Consider the following 17,961-nt stretch of genomic DNA (forward strand, 5'->3'; position numbering starts at 1 on the left):
TGAATGGCATCGATCGTGGATTAATCTATCTCGATCCTTTGATGCCTTAGAACAAAACCAAGAAACTTCCTTCTGGTTACACCGAACGTATACTTGAGAGGGTTCATCCTCAACTGGTATTTTCGAAGACGATTGAACACAACTTTCATATCCTTCAAATGATCTTGTCGTTTCTTGGACTTGACCATAAGATCATCAACATAACATTCTACATGTTTGTGTAACATGTTGTCAAACACCTTCTGCATGGCGCGTTGCTAAGTAGTGCTAGCATTCTTCAACCTGAAGGGTATTATCTTGTAACAATATATTCTTTTTGGAGTTCGAAAGGCCGTCATTTCCTCATCAGTGAGAGCCATTCATATTTAATTATACCTAAATGATCCATCCATAAAGGATAAGGCAAAGTGCCCTGTTGTCACATCAACCACGATTTCCGTGATGGGCAATGGAAAATCATCTTTCGGGCATGCATTTTTTATATCACAAAAGTCTACACAAACACGAAGCTGTCCGTTCTCCTTTCTAACATGGACAATGTTGGCTATTCACGTTGGATATTTGACTTCACGGATAAACCCTGCTTTAATCAACTTATTGACTTTAGTTTCAACCTGGGGAATAAGTTCTGGTTGAAAGCTTCATTGAGCTTGCTTAACTTGCCGACACCCCTGTTTGATTGTGAAATGGTGGACTGCTACTTTTGGATCAAGCCCCGACATTTCTTTGTACGACCAAACGAAAACATCTCTATATTCAATAAGCAAACTCATATATTTTCCTTCTTCCTCTCCAGAGAGAGATACGTAGATGAAAGTTGGATGCGATTTCTCTACTGTGCCAAGGATCACCTCTTTGAGTTCGTCCATCGTGGATTGACCACCATCCTCCAGACTTAGTGGAGCATCTTCCACCTCCTCTTCGGTCATTTCATCTTCGGACTCTTAGATGATGGTAATGTAGTGACATGAAGTTTCACCTTCCTCATGCTCTAAACTTCCAATTTGAGGGTTAGTGAAGACAATGTCGTGCCTTTTCACCTTCAGTGCACCTTCAATTGTGTTGAGAATAATAAGTCTTTCCCTTCATTCGTGAAGGAACAATACTATGAACTTCTTTGTCACTTCTTGCCTCACAAGATGATTTCTTACCTGATGGACTTTCGGTATCCTTATGGCTGAGGTGCCACCAGATTGGCGCATGAGATATCGACTTCTTCTTTCTTATGGCTATATTAAGGATGACACTGTGAGTTTTTTCTTTACCCTTTATCTAACTGGAGACACACTTGCTGAAGTGATCCTCAACACCTTTGTGCTTAAGGTGATAAAAAATGGACGCACGAGATCCTTCGCTTTTCTTTGAAACGCACCTAATCTTTCAAAGGCTAATGGTCACGTTACTACTAGAGATTGACAGACAATTTCCTCTTCTCCTTCGTAAGGCAAAGTAAACCTTCAAAAGGCTGAGTGTCTGGTAGAGCTAAGGGTCACGTGTAGACTTTCTCTCTCTACTTTCGTAATGCTCTATCTCTCAAAGACCAAAGCATGCACGATAGGCGGTCTGATACGGTTGAAGGCTGAGGTTTTTTTTGTATCCTTGCCCTCATTTTCTCCTGCATTATTGACTTCTTCTGTAGTTATATGATTGTTGTCAACCGCCTTTTCCTTCACTCTTCTGGTTGTGCAAACTAGCTTTGACGACTTATATCCAAGTCCCTTCCTCGATGCAAGCATAACATGCCCCTCATGAAAAAGATTCTTTTGGGTTGAAGAAAGCTTGGGTCGCTCATAAATGCTCAAACTCTTATATTCGTTGTGAATTGTGAAGTCATACCTTGCTTTTACTAGCAATTTTAAGCTTTAAGATTAATTCTGTCTTTCATTTGTGTTTCAGGCAGATTTACCTTTGTCAAGTCTCCCTTAGGTTCATGGATTTCTTGCTCGTTATCGGCGTGAGTGGTGTAACAAATCTTTCTTTTAAGATTTCAATACCCCGACCTTCAAGCCTTTTGAGCACTCTCTAAAAGGAAACTCACCTTACGCCTACTTGGTTAGTTGTAGCTATTCCATTTAGACATCCTACTTGGTCTATATTTGGAGATTTAGGTAGGTTTGCTTTGGTTATGATTGTAAATAATTCACATGATAGTAGTCATTTAATAGGTGTTGGGATATACTGAAAATGTGATAAATGGTGTGATATCATTTTGTTTCATTGCATTCTGAAGGTTATTCAATAATATGCCAGGTCTTTTCTGCCTTTGGGTTTGTGCATAAGATTACTACCTTTGAGAAAACAGCTGGATTTCAGGTCCGTGAATATCTATAATCTTAGTGGTAATTGCACTATTGTTTCTTCTGAGCTTGGATAAAATCTCATCATATATTGATGTGAACATTTTAGGCGTTGGTGCAATTTTCGGATGCTGAGACTGCCTCATCTGCTAAGAATGCCTTGGATGGGAGAAGCATCCCTAGGTGACAATTGTATTGAATGTTACACATGGTTTTTTGCCCTCTTTTATGGAGTATATAGCAGTAGAAGAGGTGCACATGCACGAGCTTGGTGTCTGTCTATGATTATTTTTGTTCATAGTAGTCAAAGCATTGTAGAATATTGACTGAAAATTTTTCATTCCATTGCCAGCAGTATTCGAGCTTTCTTTAAAAAGATACTAAGTTTTAGATTCTTGTATGTCATTATTCTTTTTTCACATGTATCATCAATTATTTTTTGCTTGCAGGTATCTGCTTCCTGATCACGTTGGACCATGTTCCCTTAGAATTACTTACTCTGCCCATACTGATCTGACTGTGAAATTTCAGAGCCACCGAAGCAGGTTTTCCCACCTTTCTGCATCTATTTTTCTATGAATGTGTTATTTTTACTCGGTGTAACATTTCACAATATCTAAGATAAATTTCCCCTGTTAAGTACCTTGTCTATTTTATCACTCTCTTTTTCCTGCTCTACTTTCTGATAGTATGTTGATTCAGGGACTACACTAATCCTTATCTTCCTGTTGCTCCGTCAGCCATAGATGGAAGTGGTCAGGTAAGGAATGCATTAGGTGGCATGTTGTTAAGTTGTGCTCATGAATTCTCCTTTCCATTCATCCTACTCGCATGTGATACAGAAAAAGCATCAAATGTAGTCAAATAAATTAATAAAAATAAAGCTTCAAATGATATACTTTTGACCAAAGTGCTGGCTTATCAGTACAATTCTTGGCATTTCTTCTTATCACCTTGTTTCTTATGTTTTCTAAATCCTTTTCATCCATTGATTGAATTTTCCGTCAGTCACCTTTGCAGTTCACCGTGGGTTTGGATGGAAAGAAACTTGAACCAGAGAGTAATGTTCTTCTTGCCTCCATTGAGAATATGCAGTATGCAGTCACCTTACACCTCGACAAAGGAACATAGCGTAAGATTAGAGGACTTGGAGCCTTTTCATCTTTTAAAATCGATGTATTTGTAACTTGTTGGATGCCTCACCCTCTTTGGAGCTAGAGGCTCAGCCTTGTCACCTGTTTCCTTCCCTGCATCTACTTGTGATTTCGACTTGGACTCCATCCTTTATTAATGGAGTCTCCACAAACATTACCTCACCAACACCCTCACTATTCAAATAAAACTTCGCATCTGCAAAGTGAGACTCATCTTCTGAAAATGGATTAGAGTCTACTTCAACTTTCTTAATCCCGTCTTGATAGAACTTGAAACATTGATGCAGTGTTGGCATTATCACCCCATTTTCATGAATCCAAGGATGTTCCAACAACAGATTATAGGTGATCTTCGAGTTTATGACATGAAACAATGTGTTGGCCTTTAGGTCGCCAATGACGAGTTCTAAGCATATTATGTCTATCGCCCTTTGGCTGCCTTGGTTGAAACTTTGAATTACCAACTTGCTATTCGACAATTCTTCCACGAGGATGCCCAATTGCTTCATGATTTTCTTAGGCATTATATTGACGGTTGACTCATTGTCAATGAGAATTCGCCCGACTCTCTATTCTCGAACGATCCTGAGACGTACGGAGGCCTATTATGTAACTTTGATCCCAACAATAAATCCTTGTTTGAGAAACCTATGGATGTACAGCAAAAGGCATACACATGCATCATAGAGGTCGGCACACTAGATGCATTAGACTCCAACAACGCGTCGATGAGAGCCGTCTTAGTTTGCTTGGGAGAGTGACAGCAGGTCATCTATGCTGAATGATAGTAAGTCTTTTGATTCTTCCATCACTTTCGATGAACTTAGGGGAGTATCTTCTTCTTTTGACGTGCTGACAGCGTGACATGAAACAACCTCTGGAACTTTCCTCGAACAATGGCCATAGAAGTTTTTCGGCAGGAAATTTGCTAACGTCACCTGTCGCCTGGTTGAGGGAAGTCCTCATCTTCCTACTTAACAAGTCTGGGCTTTCAAGCCTTCTTTTTCCTTTTCCTTTTATGAGTCCTATTCCTTCTTCTGTAACTCCAATAGGAGCGCAAATCTTTTCAGGTAGAACTCGATTTTCTCTTCTTACGACACATTATGAGAATCCATCCCTCATCATCTTCATCATCAACATGTTCTTCTTCATTTTGAAAATCTCTCATTTAGACTTTCTCTAGTCGTTTGCATTTCGAAAGTTAAATAAGTTTCTTTTCTAGCCGTTGCTAAAGCATATCTGCAACATCGAAATTAGGAAAGGGATAAAAATTTTCCTGCCTCTCATTTAAAGTTAGGCGACGTCTTTCTTCTCAATTTTCTTCTCTTTTCCTTTCGAAGAAAATTTTAGTTGATTCGTATTAACGACCATTGATTCCTTCATGGTGCTTTCACAATCTTCTTAGCGCCTTTTATCTTCTTTTTGTCCTTCTTCATCTCAAGGATTAGGAAATCCTTCATCTCTCTATTGGCAATACTCAACTTCATATCGTGGGCGTGAGTTGCTAATTCCTCAAACGTACGAGGTTTTATTCCTTGTAAAATATAAGGAAGTCCCTAGCGCATACCTTGGGTGCATATTTCTATTGCAGACAGTTCGGTGAGTTAGTCTTTGCAGTCCAAGCTCAAAGCTCTCCATCGGCTGATGTAATCGATGACCTGCTCTTCTTTCTGTTGTTTGGCATTTGTCAATTCCATCATACTGACATTGTGTCTGGTGCTGTAGAAGCGATTCAGGAACTCTCTTTCCAACTGTTCCCAACTGTCGATCACCTCAAGCTCTAGATCAGTGTACCAGTCAAAAGCATTTCCTTTTAGGGTTCTGACAAACTGTTTGACTAGCAGATCTCCTCTGGTTCTTGAGTTCTCACATGTTTTGACAAAATGTGCAATGTGTTGTTTCGGGTTACCCTTTCCATTGAATTGCTGAAATTTTGGGGGTTGGTACCCAACAAACATCCTCAAGTTATCAATTCTGTAGGTGTGTGACTTGGAATACATAAAGGAGGTTAAGACGGGCCTCCATATTGAGCCCTTATGGTGATCATGATCATATCTTACAACTATTGGATCGATAAAGAGGCAAAAAAGTTTGATTGCTGCAATTGAGCTTCTTGCAACACGGTCTTCCCTTTTTCATTTGACCTAACAGTAGGGATTTGACTTGACTTAGTAGTTTCATGAGCCTGCATCTTCTCTCTTAAGGCAGCGATCTTATGTTCTCGCTCCTCAACATCTTTCATCAGAAAATTTATCTTTTTTTTTTTTTTATTTTCTATTTCCTCTATGGCTACCTCGGCCGTCACATCTGCCATCATGACAGACATCACATCTAGGTATGATTCCTTCTTTGACTTATTGGAGGCAGAAGTAGAGTTGTCAAACAAAGGATTTTCCTTGATGACAACCNAGTAGAGTTGTCAAACAAAGGATTTTCCTTGATGACAACCCCACCTTTAGGAGACTCTGTCATCTGATTCAGAATGCTATGCTCGATGAAGGAGCTCTGCTCTTGTCCTTGTAGAATCTCTTTTGAGCAAATGCGGGTGACATGTCCCATGTAAGAGTCGCTTGCAGTAGTTAATTTGGATGCAACTTTATTTGGTGTCATTGATTTTTTTGGATGTTGAGAGAGTGATAAGAGGTAGAGATGTCCCACTGCACGTGCCAATTTATTCGCACGAGGTTTTCGGAGAAACTTGTTTCGTGGAGTGTAATTTATGTTGATGTTGATTTGATGCGATGTGGTTCGATCTTTAGTACCCGATCTTCTGATTCTCTCTCAGTTGAATGCGTACGCTTGACTTGAAGAAGCGGAGCACGTGATTTTCTTGAAATTGAAGTCTTTGAAAAGTCTTTGTAGTTTTAGGATACGTGTATCCTCAAGGAGTGTGCAGCTTTAGGAGTCTATGAGTCTTCTGATTGTTAGGAGAATTCTCTCTAGGCTCTTTGTAAAATTTTTGACCCCACAAATGAAAAGATCTCTTCTATTTATAGAGTTCTCTAGTGGGCTTGACCCTTGGATCTAATTAGTTGGACTTGAACCTACTTTGGCCTTTCGGCCAAATTAAGCCAATTTCTCGGCTCAACTGGATTTTAGCCCAAATTATAATATCAAATTAGCCAAATTAATTTCACTTAATCCAATATCTGCGATGAAAACACGTGGCATCAATAGAATTTGCCTATTTATATCTTCAACTTCAATTTGGGGACACATGTCAACATTTAATTGGTCCCAAGATCAATTATTTGGAGTTTCATCATTCATTTAGTGAATGACATGAAAATTTGTGATTGGTCCAAAATTTCCTCTTCAATAAAGGGTGTTGTAGGGTGCTAACCCCTTTCCTACACACAAATTTTGGTAACTGTTTTCATGGGTTTTGTAATATATAAAAAACATGTTTTGTTTCATCTCCAATTGTATGATATTCATGACTATAGATGTCCACAGGGTGGGGCGGAGTCCTGTCTCTTATACACATCTAGATGTGTATAAGAGACAGGCTATAAAATATGTAATAATAGTATTCATTAGAGTTATAAAAGGTTTGTAACAGCTAAGAACAAACTTTGAACAATTGAAGGCTTATTATAGCCCTCATTAGATAAATAATTATAGTGGCAAATAAATGCTAAAATAAAATATTTTTATAGCTTTTTAAAATGCCATCTTACATTTTACAAAGATCGAACGTGCTATTTAAAAGTTTGTCTTTATGATGTTTACAAAATGCTATAAAAAGTCAAGCATTTCATAATATTTACTAAGTGTACATTTTTCTCTTATAGTACATTTTGAAACTTGGGAACCAAATGTAAATTAGACCCAAAACTTAGAGACAAAATGTTTTTTTTAACCAAAACATTATTAATAATTTTTACAATAATATCTTACCTATGTGTAGATCAATAAATGTTAAGGGACTAAATGTGTTTATAACCTACAAAGATGGAAGGGTTACATAATAAAATTGCATACATTGAGAATTAATTTTTAATGAGATTTTTTTATGGTAACGAAATTGAGTATAGGCCGAGATTAAAATCATTGCATTATTCTAAAGTTAAATAACAAAAAAAATGTTAAAAAATTAAAAGGGTAAAAGTAAGTCTTACTTGAATGAAAGTGTATGGTCTTTAACCTTTTTTTTTTCTTAAAAAAAATTATTTACTCCCAAGTCCCATTATTCTAATTGTTTTTTTCCCTTAAAAAAACAATCTCTCCTTATTACCAATTTTCTATAGCAAAAATGGCTATACTAGAAGCCAATTAAAATTAAGGAGAGCTTGACATAACTCTACTACGTTTGGAGTTTAAAATAGAGTTAAAAAAAGCCATGTCCTATTGTTTTTTTAAAATTACAAATAATTTAGGCTCCATTTAATAATTATTTAACTTTTTATTTTGAAAATAATTTTAAATGATAAATCTATAAAAAATATTTACAAATAATAATAAATTATTACAGTCTATCGAAACTACTATGTGTGTCTATCATGATCTACACAAATAGTAGTACATCATGATCTACTGTAGATAGACATTGAAATTTTGCTATATTTATAAATATTTTAGTTCATTTTCTATATTTAAAAACAATTTAAGATTTTAATCTAGTCTGATGATAACCATCTGACTTTTTATCATCGTCAATGTAATTATATACATAAATATAATAGCTGAAAACGAGTAACTACTCAACCAAATACATATATACAACTCATATATTAAATAAAATGTATTTAATAACAATTTATCTATAGAAACATCATTGGCCTAACAAATTTTTCTTACTTTTCTTCTCCTTGGAACAATAACAAACTCATGCAGCTTCGTTTTGTGTATTTTAAGTCTTCTTTGTATCATGTTTGGCCGTCTTATGGAATAATTTACAAAAAAGAAAAAAAAGTCGAATCTCTCCATTTTTTAGTCTTTTTTTAACTAAACGTCCTCCCTTGTTCTCTTAAACAAACCATGATCCAGAGAAGACTTCACTATGAGATGACAACAAAAACCCTCTAAAAAAAGTAACCAATTCAACCGAGATACAAAGGAGGATCGAGACTATCTTGAAATGGAGAATGAAAACTTCATTATAAAATTCTTTCTATTAGTTAAGACAAAGAAATGAAGTATGGAGTGATGCAATTTTGTAGTTATAACGAGAATGAGAAAGTGTGATGGCAAAATGGAAAATATTGAATGAGGGTCAAATAGAAATTTTTAAGGGTGTGTTTGGTATGTGATAAAAGTAGAGAGTTGAGTTGAGTTGAGTTGGTAATTATTATCTGAAGAGTTAAATTATCTGGGGAGTTAAATTGTCTGTGTTTGTTGTGCAGAGTTGAGTTGAGTTGGTAATTATTATCTGAAGAGTTAAATTATCTGGGGAGTTAAATTGTCTGTGTTTGTTGTGCAGAGTTGAGTTGAGTTGGTAATTATTATCTGAAGAGTTAAATTATCTGGGGAGTTAAATTGTCTGTGTTTGTTGTGCAGAGTTGAGTTGAGTTGGTAATTATTGTCTGTGTTTGTCGTGCAGAATTAAGTTGAGTTGAGTTGGAGGATCTGATGCAGTTTTTTTTGTGAATGAGATTAGTTTTATTTTTTTCTGTTTGTTTTTTATTTCATTCTTTTATTTTTTAGTTTTATGCTTTGCTATTGTTGATTAATTTTTAAATATACACGTATTTTCTCAAATCATTTATGACATAAGCTGGACAATCTCAATTTTTTTTTCTCAATTTGTAGAACATAATAGATTATTTTTCATATATTCTTTTCAAAAACTGTAATAATTCTAATTCTCTTCAATCGGTAAAACATACCAACAAAATATATTTCATATTGCTGCTCAATTAATTGGTATATTGTATATTGTATGTGTATATATTGAATGTTTGTATATATATTTCATATTGAATGTTTGTATGTATATATATCCAAAAAAAATTCACAAGATATATGTTCTTTTCGATATTTATAATATTAGTTATATTTACAAACACAAAAATTACATGTTTTCAAGTATACAAAAGTTATCATTCTTTTCGACATGACAGTCCATTGTCCATTTGTGTTATCCAAAAGAACTATAAACAAAATATAGGGGTGTGGTCAATCTACATGTTTCTTCCTAGTAGACGGAGGCAGTACCTCTTCCGTGCGTGTTCTGGTACTGCAAGGAAGCAATTTGTCTTCTGAATGTCTGTGACAACGAGGTCAATAAGGGTGACTTGATCATCCTCATCCAGGCCATCAATGCTGTATATGGCATTTACTACTTCCTTCTGACGCTCGAACTCTAGCTCATACTTCTCTTTTTTCTACTATGCAAGTCTACCCATGTGTGTGCTCTGCATTTCAACAGTCGATCTCATGATGTCGATCATTTCAGCTTGGAATAATGGCTTCTTCCTCTTACTGCCTCAAGATGACTCGGCAGGCACACTCGCTCTACCTGTAGATTATTCTGCTGGTTCTTCATCTATTTCATCTTGATTTAATGGTGATTCTGTCTGGCGAACCTCAGGGGTGTGACAGTCCTGTGATCCAAGTCGAATCTCATCTTCAAACTCTCTGAATGCATTCGTCGCCATCACGTATGGGTCCTCACTTGATTGCCCTACTGCTCTGTCTTTCCTAAATACGGTGGAGAGGTCATCGTAATGTGAGAATGACTTGTTCCACATCCCCTTTAGATTAGGATGACTCTGCATTGATACACATACACATTATTAATATTTATATTATAATACGTACCTGTACATTTTTTTTCTAGAATCTTACCTGAACCCAAAGATTGAAAATCTCCCTCTCGACCTGGACACATTTGAACTCCTCGTTCCAATCGAACCTCGACTGACTTAACATCTCTGATACTGCATTGTATTGTTTCTTCAGACTCCTCACCTTGCATTTAATGGTGTTCTGATTCAGTGTGCACCCGGGCACTTTCTCATGCAGAATTCGCTCAAAATCTTGTAGGTATCCTGGTCGAAATGTCCCATTGTCGGACCTCCAACAGGTCTCCACCAAATACAATAGAGCTTCCACCAACTTAGTGTCTTCCACCTTTGACCATACATGTTTATACCTCTTACCATTACCTGCCATTATGCTGCATGCATATGTTTGTTGAATGAAAAAATGCTATAAATTAAACACATGCACAAACAAAGGATAAACTGTTGAAATTATATGTTCCAATTTAACTTGTTCACACAGAGTCTTGGCACAAAATATTTTCACGACATACTTGGAATGTTCCATAATTAAATTTCATTCAGTTGTAAAAGAAAAGTAAGCAATGAACATTTAATAATCAGGCTCTTTGTCATTGAGTAAACATTTCGACCGCTAAGTCATCCCTGAACTTGGTCCATTCCTCCGATGATTCAATAAATTCAATATGATCTCCATCAAGATCAACTGATGCAGAATTCTCCTCATCAGGCACGTTAAGCATTGCACCGATTCCCATCTCCCTTGTGATCAAGTTGTAAATAAGGCAACATGCAGTTATTGTTCGACATTGGACTTGTATTGGGTAGAATGATTTTCCCCTAAGAATAGCCCACCGCCCCTTTAGCAACCCAAACACTCGCTCGATAATGTTCCTTGCTGAAGAATATTTCATGTTAAAAATTTCTCTTGCAGTTGTCGGTGCGTTTCCTACTCCACGCCAATCAGAGAGATGGTATTGTTTCCCTCTGTACGGCGCCAAGAATCCTTCAGCGTTGGGGTATCCAGCATTACATAGGTAATAGTACCCTGTACACATTTCGAAATGTCATGCACATGTGTTGTGATATGTACGCATGTTTAAATAATGTATACGGTTATTATTATACCCTTTGGAACCCTCAATCCGTACGGTTGTGAAACCGCATCCAACCCTTGAATTGGCTGCAGACCCTTCCCAACCTGGCAAAATGAAGACGAACTCCCCATTTTGATCACACACCGCAAGAATGTTTGTGGCAATCTTTCCCTTTCTCGTCCTATATCGAGGTCAATCGACGACACTAACATTCACTTTAATGTATGTGTCATCTAGTGCACCTAGACAATTCTGTTTCTCTCAAGTGATCAGAATGAATTAAAAAAAAAATCTATCGTTGCATGCATATTTATGACGTATTCATATAAAAAACTAAGTACTTTTTGTACCTGAAACCACTTCCATCTTCCATCGGTGCATGTATTTGTGATTGGTTCTGGTTTTCTTAACAAAACAGTATGAAGTTGTAAGACTGCCCTAAGAACTGCGTTGAAATATCTCGAAACTATCTCACCAGACCTCGAAAAGTTTCTGCGTACCACTCGATTCTTGACATCGTTTGCAAGAATATATAGGAATATCACAACCATCTCTTCGACGTCCATACATCTTGTTGGTTCCAAACAACCAGTCGACCGTAGCATATTACATAGAATCGTAAAGGTTCGTCTATCCATTCGGGTGCTTTCACAGCATGCCAAGTCACTCTCGTAAATTAGGCGAAAGAAGGTCAACTGCCTAATGCAGTGCCTAGCATATGTCAATTGTCTCTCTATCCTTCAGTAGTTGTTCAATAACATGGTTAGTGTTATGAACAACTGTATTTGAGAGTGCGAAATAATTCTCATGATCGAAAAGAGGTCTTCAACAGTATCCATCTTTATAGGGAAAGGGATACACAAGTTGTTCCTGAAAGGGTGTAAGGTATTTGGCGGATTATGTTTCATGATTAAGAAAGAATAGCAAACGATGTCAAGCATCGATATTGGACATATTAGGTTATAGTTTAGATTTATGGTGTTATTTCCCAATGTACCTATAATAATCTAAAAATACATGTTTTCAAGGGCTTAGTGGGTTTTTTTTCCCTAAGGATAGGGTTGAGGTTATCTTAGTAAGTCTTTTAAGGGCCTAGTTTTTATTTTTTTTTTTTTTTTTTTTCTCTCTCTTTCTTATTCTTCTTAATTTTTCCCTAGATTGGTTTATGAACAATTTGTATCAACTTCTAAAACTTTTCATACTCCTAGTTCCTAGGACAACAAATTTTCAGCGAAAGATGTGTTAAAACAATGTATATAGAAAAAAATATGCATTTTTCCATACTTTCAAAACTTGGTGAACCGATTGTATGAATATTGATGTGCAATATTTTTTTAATTCTTATGTCACCGATTAGAAACTATATTTTTCAAAAATTAAACATTGGTTATAATATTAATACCATTGTTTCATTACAATTACATAATTTTTTTTTTAAAAAAATCAATTTTGATTGTGAAATGATAGTAAGACATACAAAAAATTAATCCTGAAACTAGCTTGATAATAACACACCAAAATGTATAGAATATGTTCTTATTGAAGCTGAAAAAAAAAGAATTGAAATGAACGTATTATTAGATAAAAAAAATTACATAACAGTACTATTTCACCCATAATTCATAAAAATTTTGAGAAGTATCAGATTAAAAAATATAATGTCGCCAACCAATAATAAAAAAATTTGTGAACTAGTATTCCCAAAAAAATGTGACCAACAATTAACAAATAACATATTTTCATAAAAAAAATAAAAAAATAAGTCCTAAAAATAGGAGATACTCTGAACCTCAAAATAACAAACATCCTCAAACTAATTAGGAATGATTTGTGCAATTAGTTTGGACCCCACAAGAAATTGAACTAAGGAGTAACCAACAAAAAAAGTAAATTGAACTAAAGAGTAACCAACAAAAGCATACATTTTTTAGTGGAGAAAGACAGTGGAAATATAAAATGTGGAAAAAGACGGTAGAAATATAGTTGAGAAAGACAGTGGAAATATAAAAGGAAGTCATCTATAAATAGAAGAGTTGTTGGAGAGAGTTATGTGCATTGGAGAAAAAAGTGGTTGTTGGAGAGAGTTGAGTGCATTTATTAAAGAGTGAAATTAATTTAACCTCATTAATTAAAGAGTGAAATTAATTTGAATGTTAGTTGAAAGTAAGTAGTAATTAATTTGAATGTTAGTTGAAAGTAAGTAGTAGCCAATTGGTAATAAAGTCAAGTAAATACAAATAAGTCAAGTAAATAGAAATAACATATTTCTATAAAAAAAAAAATAAAAAAACAATGAGGATCTCACTCATAAGAATCTTCAAGATCCTCATTTCTAGCGAGATTTCCTTCTTCTAGAGCGAGATCTCATCACAAAATTAGCGAGAGAGATTTCCAAATTTTCGCGAGATCCTCATCACAAAATTAGCGACTTCTAGCAAAACAACAATATTGCTTTCTTTATGGGCTTAACAAACATGGATCTACCCAACTCAATAACTTACACCCCTAAAAGATTTAAGGAAGAAGATACAAATTCTCTTCTTATTGCCCCTTTTAAAGATTAGGATCTATAATCACTATTATTACAATCATGGTTGTTTTTTTTTTTTTTTTTTTTTTTTAATTTTCATCAATATTTTCACATTTTAATGATTTTGACATCGACGTTAAGGTAATTCACTTTTTATATTGTATCGTAAAATATTCATGAAACAAAAAAATAAGCAACAAATTAAAATGTCACCAATGTGAATATAATATAAATATTTATTTTATGATTTTATTTTTAAAAAACCTATAAATATTCAAGAAAAATTACCCATTGACTTCGACATTTTACCAAGAAAAATTACCTATTGACATCAATATTTTACCAATATTTTCATCAACATTTCCTTAAAATTGAAACCTCGACATTTTCATCCACATTGATATTTTAAATATTGATTATAATAATCTTCAAGTTAAAATTTTTTAGATGATAAATAAAATAATCCATATCCAAAAGTATTTTTGAAATAACGAAGAATTTTGTTAGCCACTTTTAAATGAGGAATCACAAATTTAACACTAAAAAATAATATATTCTTAATAATGTAAGTTAAATATCTCAAACTCCTAAGTCTTTTAAATGAAGGGTTAGCAACATCTCTTTCTTCATACTTATTGCCGTCGTGTTCCAATTTAATTATCTATTCAAAGGTGACAACTTTAGAATGGAACCTCTTGAATTATATAGTTGATGAATATAAAAGGAAAAGAAAGTGGCTGCTGAAGAATTTAATAAAGAAAGATCATATATTGGTGAACTATATGTATATATATAGGCAATCTACAAAGAAAATATCAAGCTAAAACCTAATTACTTAGCTGATTTCCAGCAACTAATCCAACTAAAAATAAGGAAAACATAACTCTAATAAAACTGACTAACAAACTCCAAATATTTTAGTAACTATAGACTTATTCAAATTTCGAATATATATCTAATAGTCTAAACTTGAGAAATATAATTGAAAAACAAAATTTTGGTCATTCTCTCCATCCCTCACCATGTTCTTAGTCAGGCTTGAGCAATTTGAACCTCTTATCGACGCAACCTCCTTGCTGGCTCAAATTGCTAAGGATGCTGACGTGAAATTTACGCCATTGATGCTCATGATAATCGCCTCGCACCGTTCTCCTCGCTTCGTTGCAACGCTGCAATTGTCACGACGATTGTTCACCAACTTTTCCGTCGATCATAATAAAAGTTCTAAGGTTTCCCTTGAACCCTTCCATGATGCTATGTTGGATGGTGGAAGTTTTTCTTCAATGACAATACATCTTTTGGATCAAACAAACCAAATGTTCCTTAGATTTGAGACTCCAAGTTCGTATATTTCTACCCTTTTTGCTTCTAATTACATCATACTATATATTCTTGTCATTTTTAAGCAACATCTTAGATAGAATCCTTTCCGTCGGGAGAGATCAAAATTCTTATAGTGAGAATCTTGTTACATTTTGGTTTCAAGAACATATGTAGTTACATATTGTTTTCTAATTTTTATATAACTTTTAGGCCATGATGTCCCACCACTGCATCATGAATTGACACTGTCACCTCCCCAAGCAGAGAATTTAGGCCAAGTTGAATATGGAAATTTTTTCACTGTTACTTCTAAAGAGTTAAGAAGGATTATAAAAGAATTACCTCTCTTCCATCAAGATACTGGTATTTGTTACTATTTACACTCTCTTTTTTTTCCTATTTCATAATTACTTGAAATAAAATAGTTTATGATTTTAACATAACTCGTGTATGTGTCGCAGTTTGTGTTACTGTAACGGGTTCTCGAGTCAAGTTCGCTATTCAATCTAAGGAGATTATTCTTACCAAAGAGGTATTGTTCATTGGCCTTAATCTCATAATATAGAAATGTTTTTCAAATGAATTGTGAGAGTGTTATATTTAAGTGATTTAAACTATTTTTAAGAATTGTGAGAGCTTTGTCGTTGAATTACAAATTTCATATAATGTATATAAGTTTCAAAACAAATATTTGGTATTTTATTACACTATGAACAATAATGAACTTTTATATATATGTAAAGTTTAGGAACAAAAACAAAATTATTTGAAATTTGATAGATATGTTTTTGAATTAAGGTTGTTGTTGGTTAATGTTGTTGTGTAGAGTGGACAGTGCAAAATCGTAGGTTATGAAGGAGAAGTTGAAACGCAATTCCAAATAATTCTGCGTCCGATGATGTTTTTTCTGAATTTTACATATAAAGCCAATAAGGTATGGTTTTATAAGACAATAACTAATTCTCATAGTGTAATGAGTACCCCAGCTTTTGGAACATATGGTCAATATGTCATTTATTTTCCCCAATTATAACTTTTAATTGGGAAGATTCATATGTTTTCATATTCAAATATTGCCAAAATATTGCCAAACAATATTAATGTTTGTGGGAATTTTATGATCATGTCTATATTCAAATATTCAACAAGTTAGTCTATAGACATTACTTTCATCTCCAATTTTTTTTTTTTTTTTATTAATCTCGGCCAATACCACTTCATCTATATCTAAATTATCTAAATTTTTTAAAATTAAGTATAGACACTACTTTCATCTACATCTAAATTATTAAGGCCCCAATTGCCAAAAATTAAGTCTAGTTATGGTAAAAAAATCTCATTAAAATGAAGTCTCAATGTGTGCAATTTTAATAAGTAAACACTTCATCTTTGTAGCTTATAAATATATATATTCCCTATATAAACATTTATCTGATAAGATATTGAAAACATTAATAATATTTTGAAAAAAGAAATATTTTTGTGATATCTAAGTTTTGAGTTTCTATTTAATCCTCTGACTTTTTGTAAAGTCATAAAAATAAACTTTTAAATAGCACATGGTAAAATGTAAGATAGCATTTTAAGAAGTTTAAAAACATATTTTTAGCATTTATTTGCTACTATAATTATTTATTTAGTGAGGCCTATAATAAACCTTCAATGGTTCAAAAATTGTTCTTAGCTTCTATAAATCTTTTATAGCTTTGATGAATATTTTTATTACATATTTTATAGCTTCCTAAATAGGTTGATATTACTATTACTGTGTTTTGTAGCTATACATTGAAAGTCATAAAAAGATTTATAAATCCACGATGGCACATATATAAATAAGCAATCAGCAGTCATACCAGATTCATATTGTATAGTAATATGAATGCTTATATAGTAATGAATCATACATTTTGAGATAAAATAAAATATGTATTTTTTTTTTTTTACATTATAAAATATCAAAAATCCAAACAACTTACAACTCAAAGCGGTCAATCTCTTTTAAGGATCTATTAAAATAAAGAGTTTTGGGGTCATAGAGAGTCATTTGTATGTAAGAAAAATCTTAGTACCTTAAAATAGTTTTGGGATCGTCACGAATCATGTTAAAGGTATTGGTTGCCTAATTAAAAAAAAGTATTTTGGTCTATGTAAATTCATATATAAGTTCGGGAGTCATTTGTATGTAGGAAAGATAGCATCCTATAAACATACCCATAAAAACAATTACCAAAATTTATATACAAGTTTGGGAGTCATTTTTGTGTAAGAAAGATAGTACCCTACAACACTCATGAAAACGGTTACCAAAATTTATCTTTTATTATTTGATTAAAGAAATCAAGAAGGTCCATAAAATATTATTTTACATTTTTTAAAATAACTCATATTTATTAGTTCATATTTTTCTTAATGCATTTAAGAAAAACAAAAATTTATTTTGGGTTCCGAAAATAGTTTTCGGAACCTCAAGGATATTAAAACATCAAACTTTAATTTTATGTAATTAAGAAACTTAATAAAGTCCAAAAAGACAATACCATTTAATCCCACTTTTAGTAAAAAATTGCTAGTGATTGCTGCAATTCAAATTCTTAAAATTTTATGAAAATGATTTCAATTTTTGAATATTAAATTAGGGAGAAGTTAATTAATGTATTTATAGAATGTTAACAAAAAGAACCCATCAAAGAACACTACATTTTCTCAAATTTATTTTAAAAAAATAGAGAATTTTCATGTATTTATGAATTCAAGAAATTCACAAATAGAACACTACTAATTTTCAAATTCAAATTTTGTTTCTTTTTTTTTTTTTTTTTTTTGGTAAAATGACAA

The 17,961-nt window shown here is 33.5% G+C and overlaps 2 protein-coding genes across 2 annotated transcripts; one reads left to right on the forward strand and one right to left on the reverse strand.

The window, feature by feature from the left end:
- The first annotated feature begins 1,173 nt into the window (after positions 1-1,173).
- On the forward strand, positions 1,174-3,428 carry LOC120067595 (polypyrimidine tract-binding protein homolog 2-like). Its single transcript, XM_039019141.1, has 7 exons — positions 1,174-1,323; positions 1,897-1,915; positions 2,231-2,313; positions 2,407-2,480; positions 2,747-2,842; positions 3,000-3,057; positions 3,306-3,428. Exons 1-7 carry the CDS (start codon positions 1,174-1,176, stop codon positions 3,426-3,428), a joined length of 603 nt encoding a protein of 200 aa, XP_038875069.1.
- Positions 3,429-9,918: 6,490 nt separating this feature from the next.
- On the reverse strand, positions 9,919-10,567 carry LOC120067596. Its single transcript, XM_039019142.1, has 2 exons — positions 10,241-10,567; positions 9,919-10,164 (listed from the first exon to the last, which is right to left on the reverse strand). The coding sequence occupies exons 1-2, from the start codon at positions 10,565-10,567 to the stop codon at positions 9,919-9,921; spliced, it is 573 nt and encodes a 190-aa protein (XP_038875070.1).
- Between the last annotated feature and the right edge of the window lie 7,394 nt (positions 10,568-17,961).

The sequence above is a fragment of the Benincasa hispida genome, chromosome 12 (genome assembly GCF_009727055.1).
Source record: "Benincasa hispida cultivar B227 chromosome 12, ASM972705v1, whole genome shotgun sequence".
In the NCBI taxonomy this organism is placed as follows: domain Eukaryota; kingdom Viridiplantae; phylum Streptophyta; class Magnoliopsida; order Cucurbitales; family Cucurbitaceae; genus Benincasa; species Benincasa hispida.

Excerpts from the sequence above, each read along its gene's own strand:
- LOC120067595 (XM_039019141.1), top strand. The coding sequence starts at position 1,174 with ATGGCTGAGGTGCCACCAGATTGGCGCATGAGATATCGACTTCTTCTT. Across the intron at positions 2,481-2,746 it reads GATGGGAGAAGCATCCCTAG|GTATCTGCTTCCTGATCACG; the intron begins GTGACAATTGTA and ends TTTTGCTTGCAG. Across the intron at positions 2,843-2,999 it reads TTTCAGAGCCACCGAAGCAG|GGACTACACTAATCCTTATC; the intron begins GTTTTCCCACCT and ends ATGTTGATTCAG.
- LOC120067596 (XM_039019142.1), bottom strand. The coding sequence starts at position 10,567 with ATGGCAGGTAATGGTAAGAGGTATAAACATGTATGGTCAAAGGTGGAA. Across the intron at positions 10,165-10,240 it reads TTTTCAATCTTTGGGTTCAG|AGTCATCCTAATCTAAAGGG; the intron begins GTAAGATTCTAG and ends GTATCAATGCAG.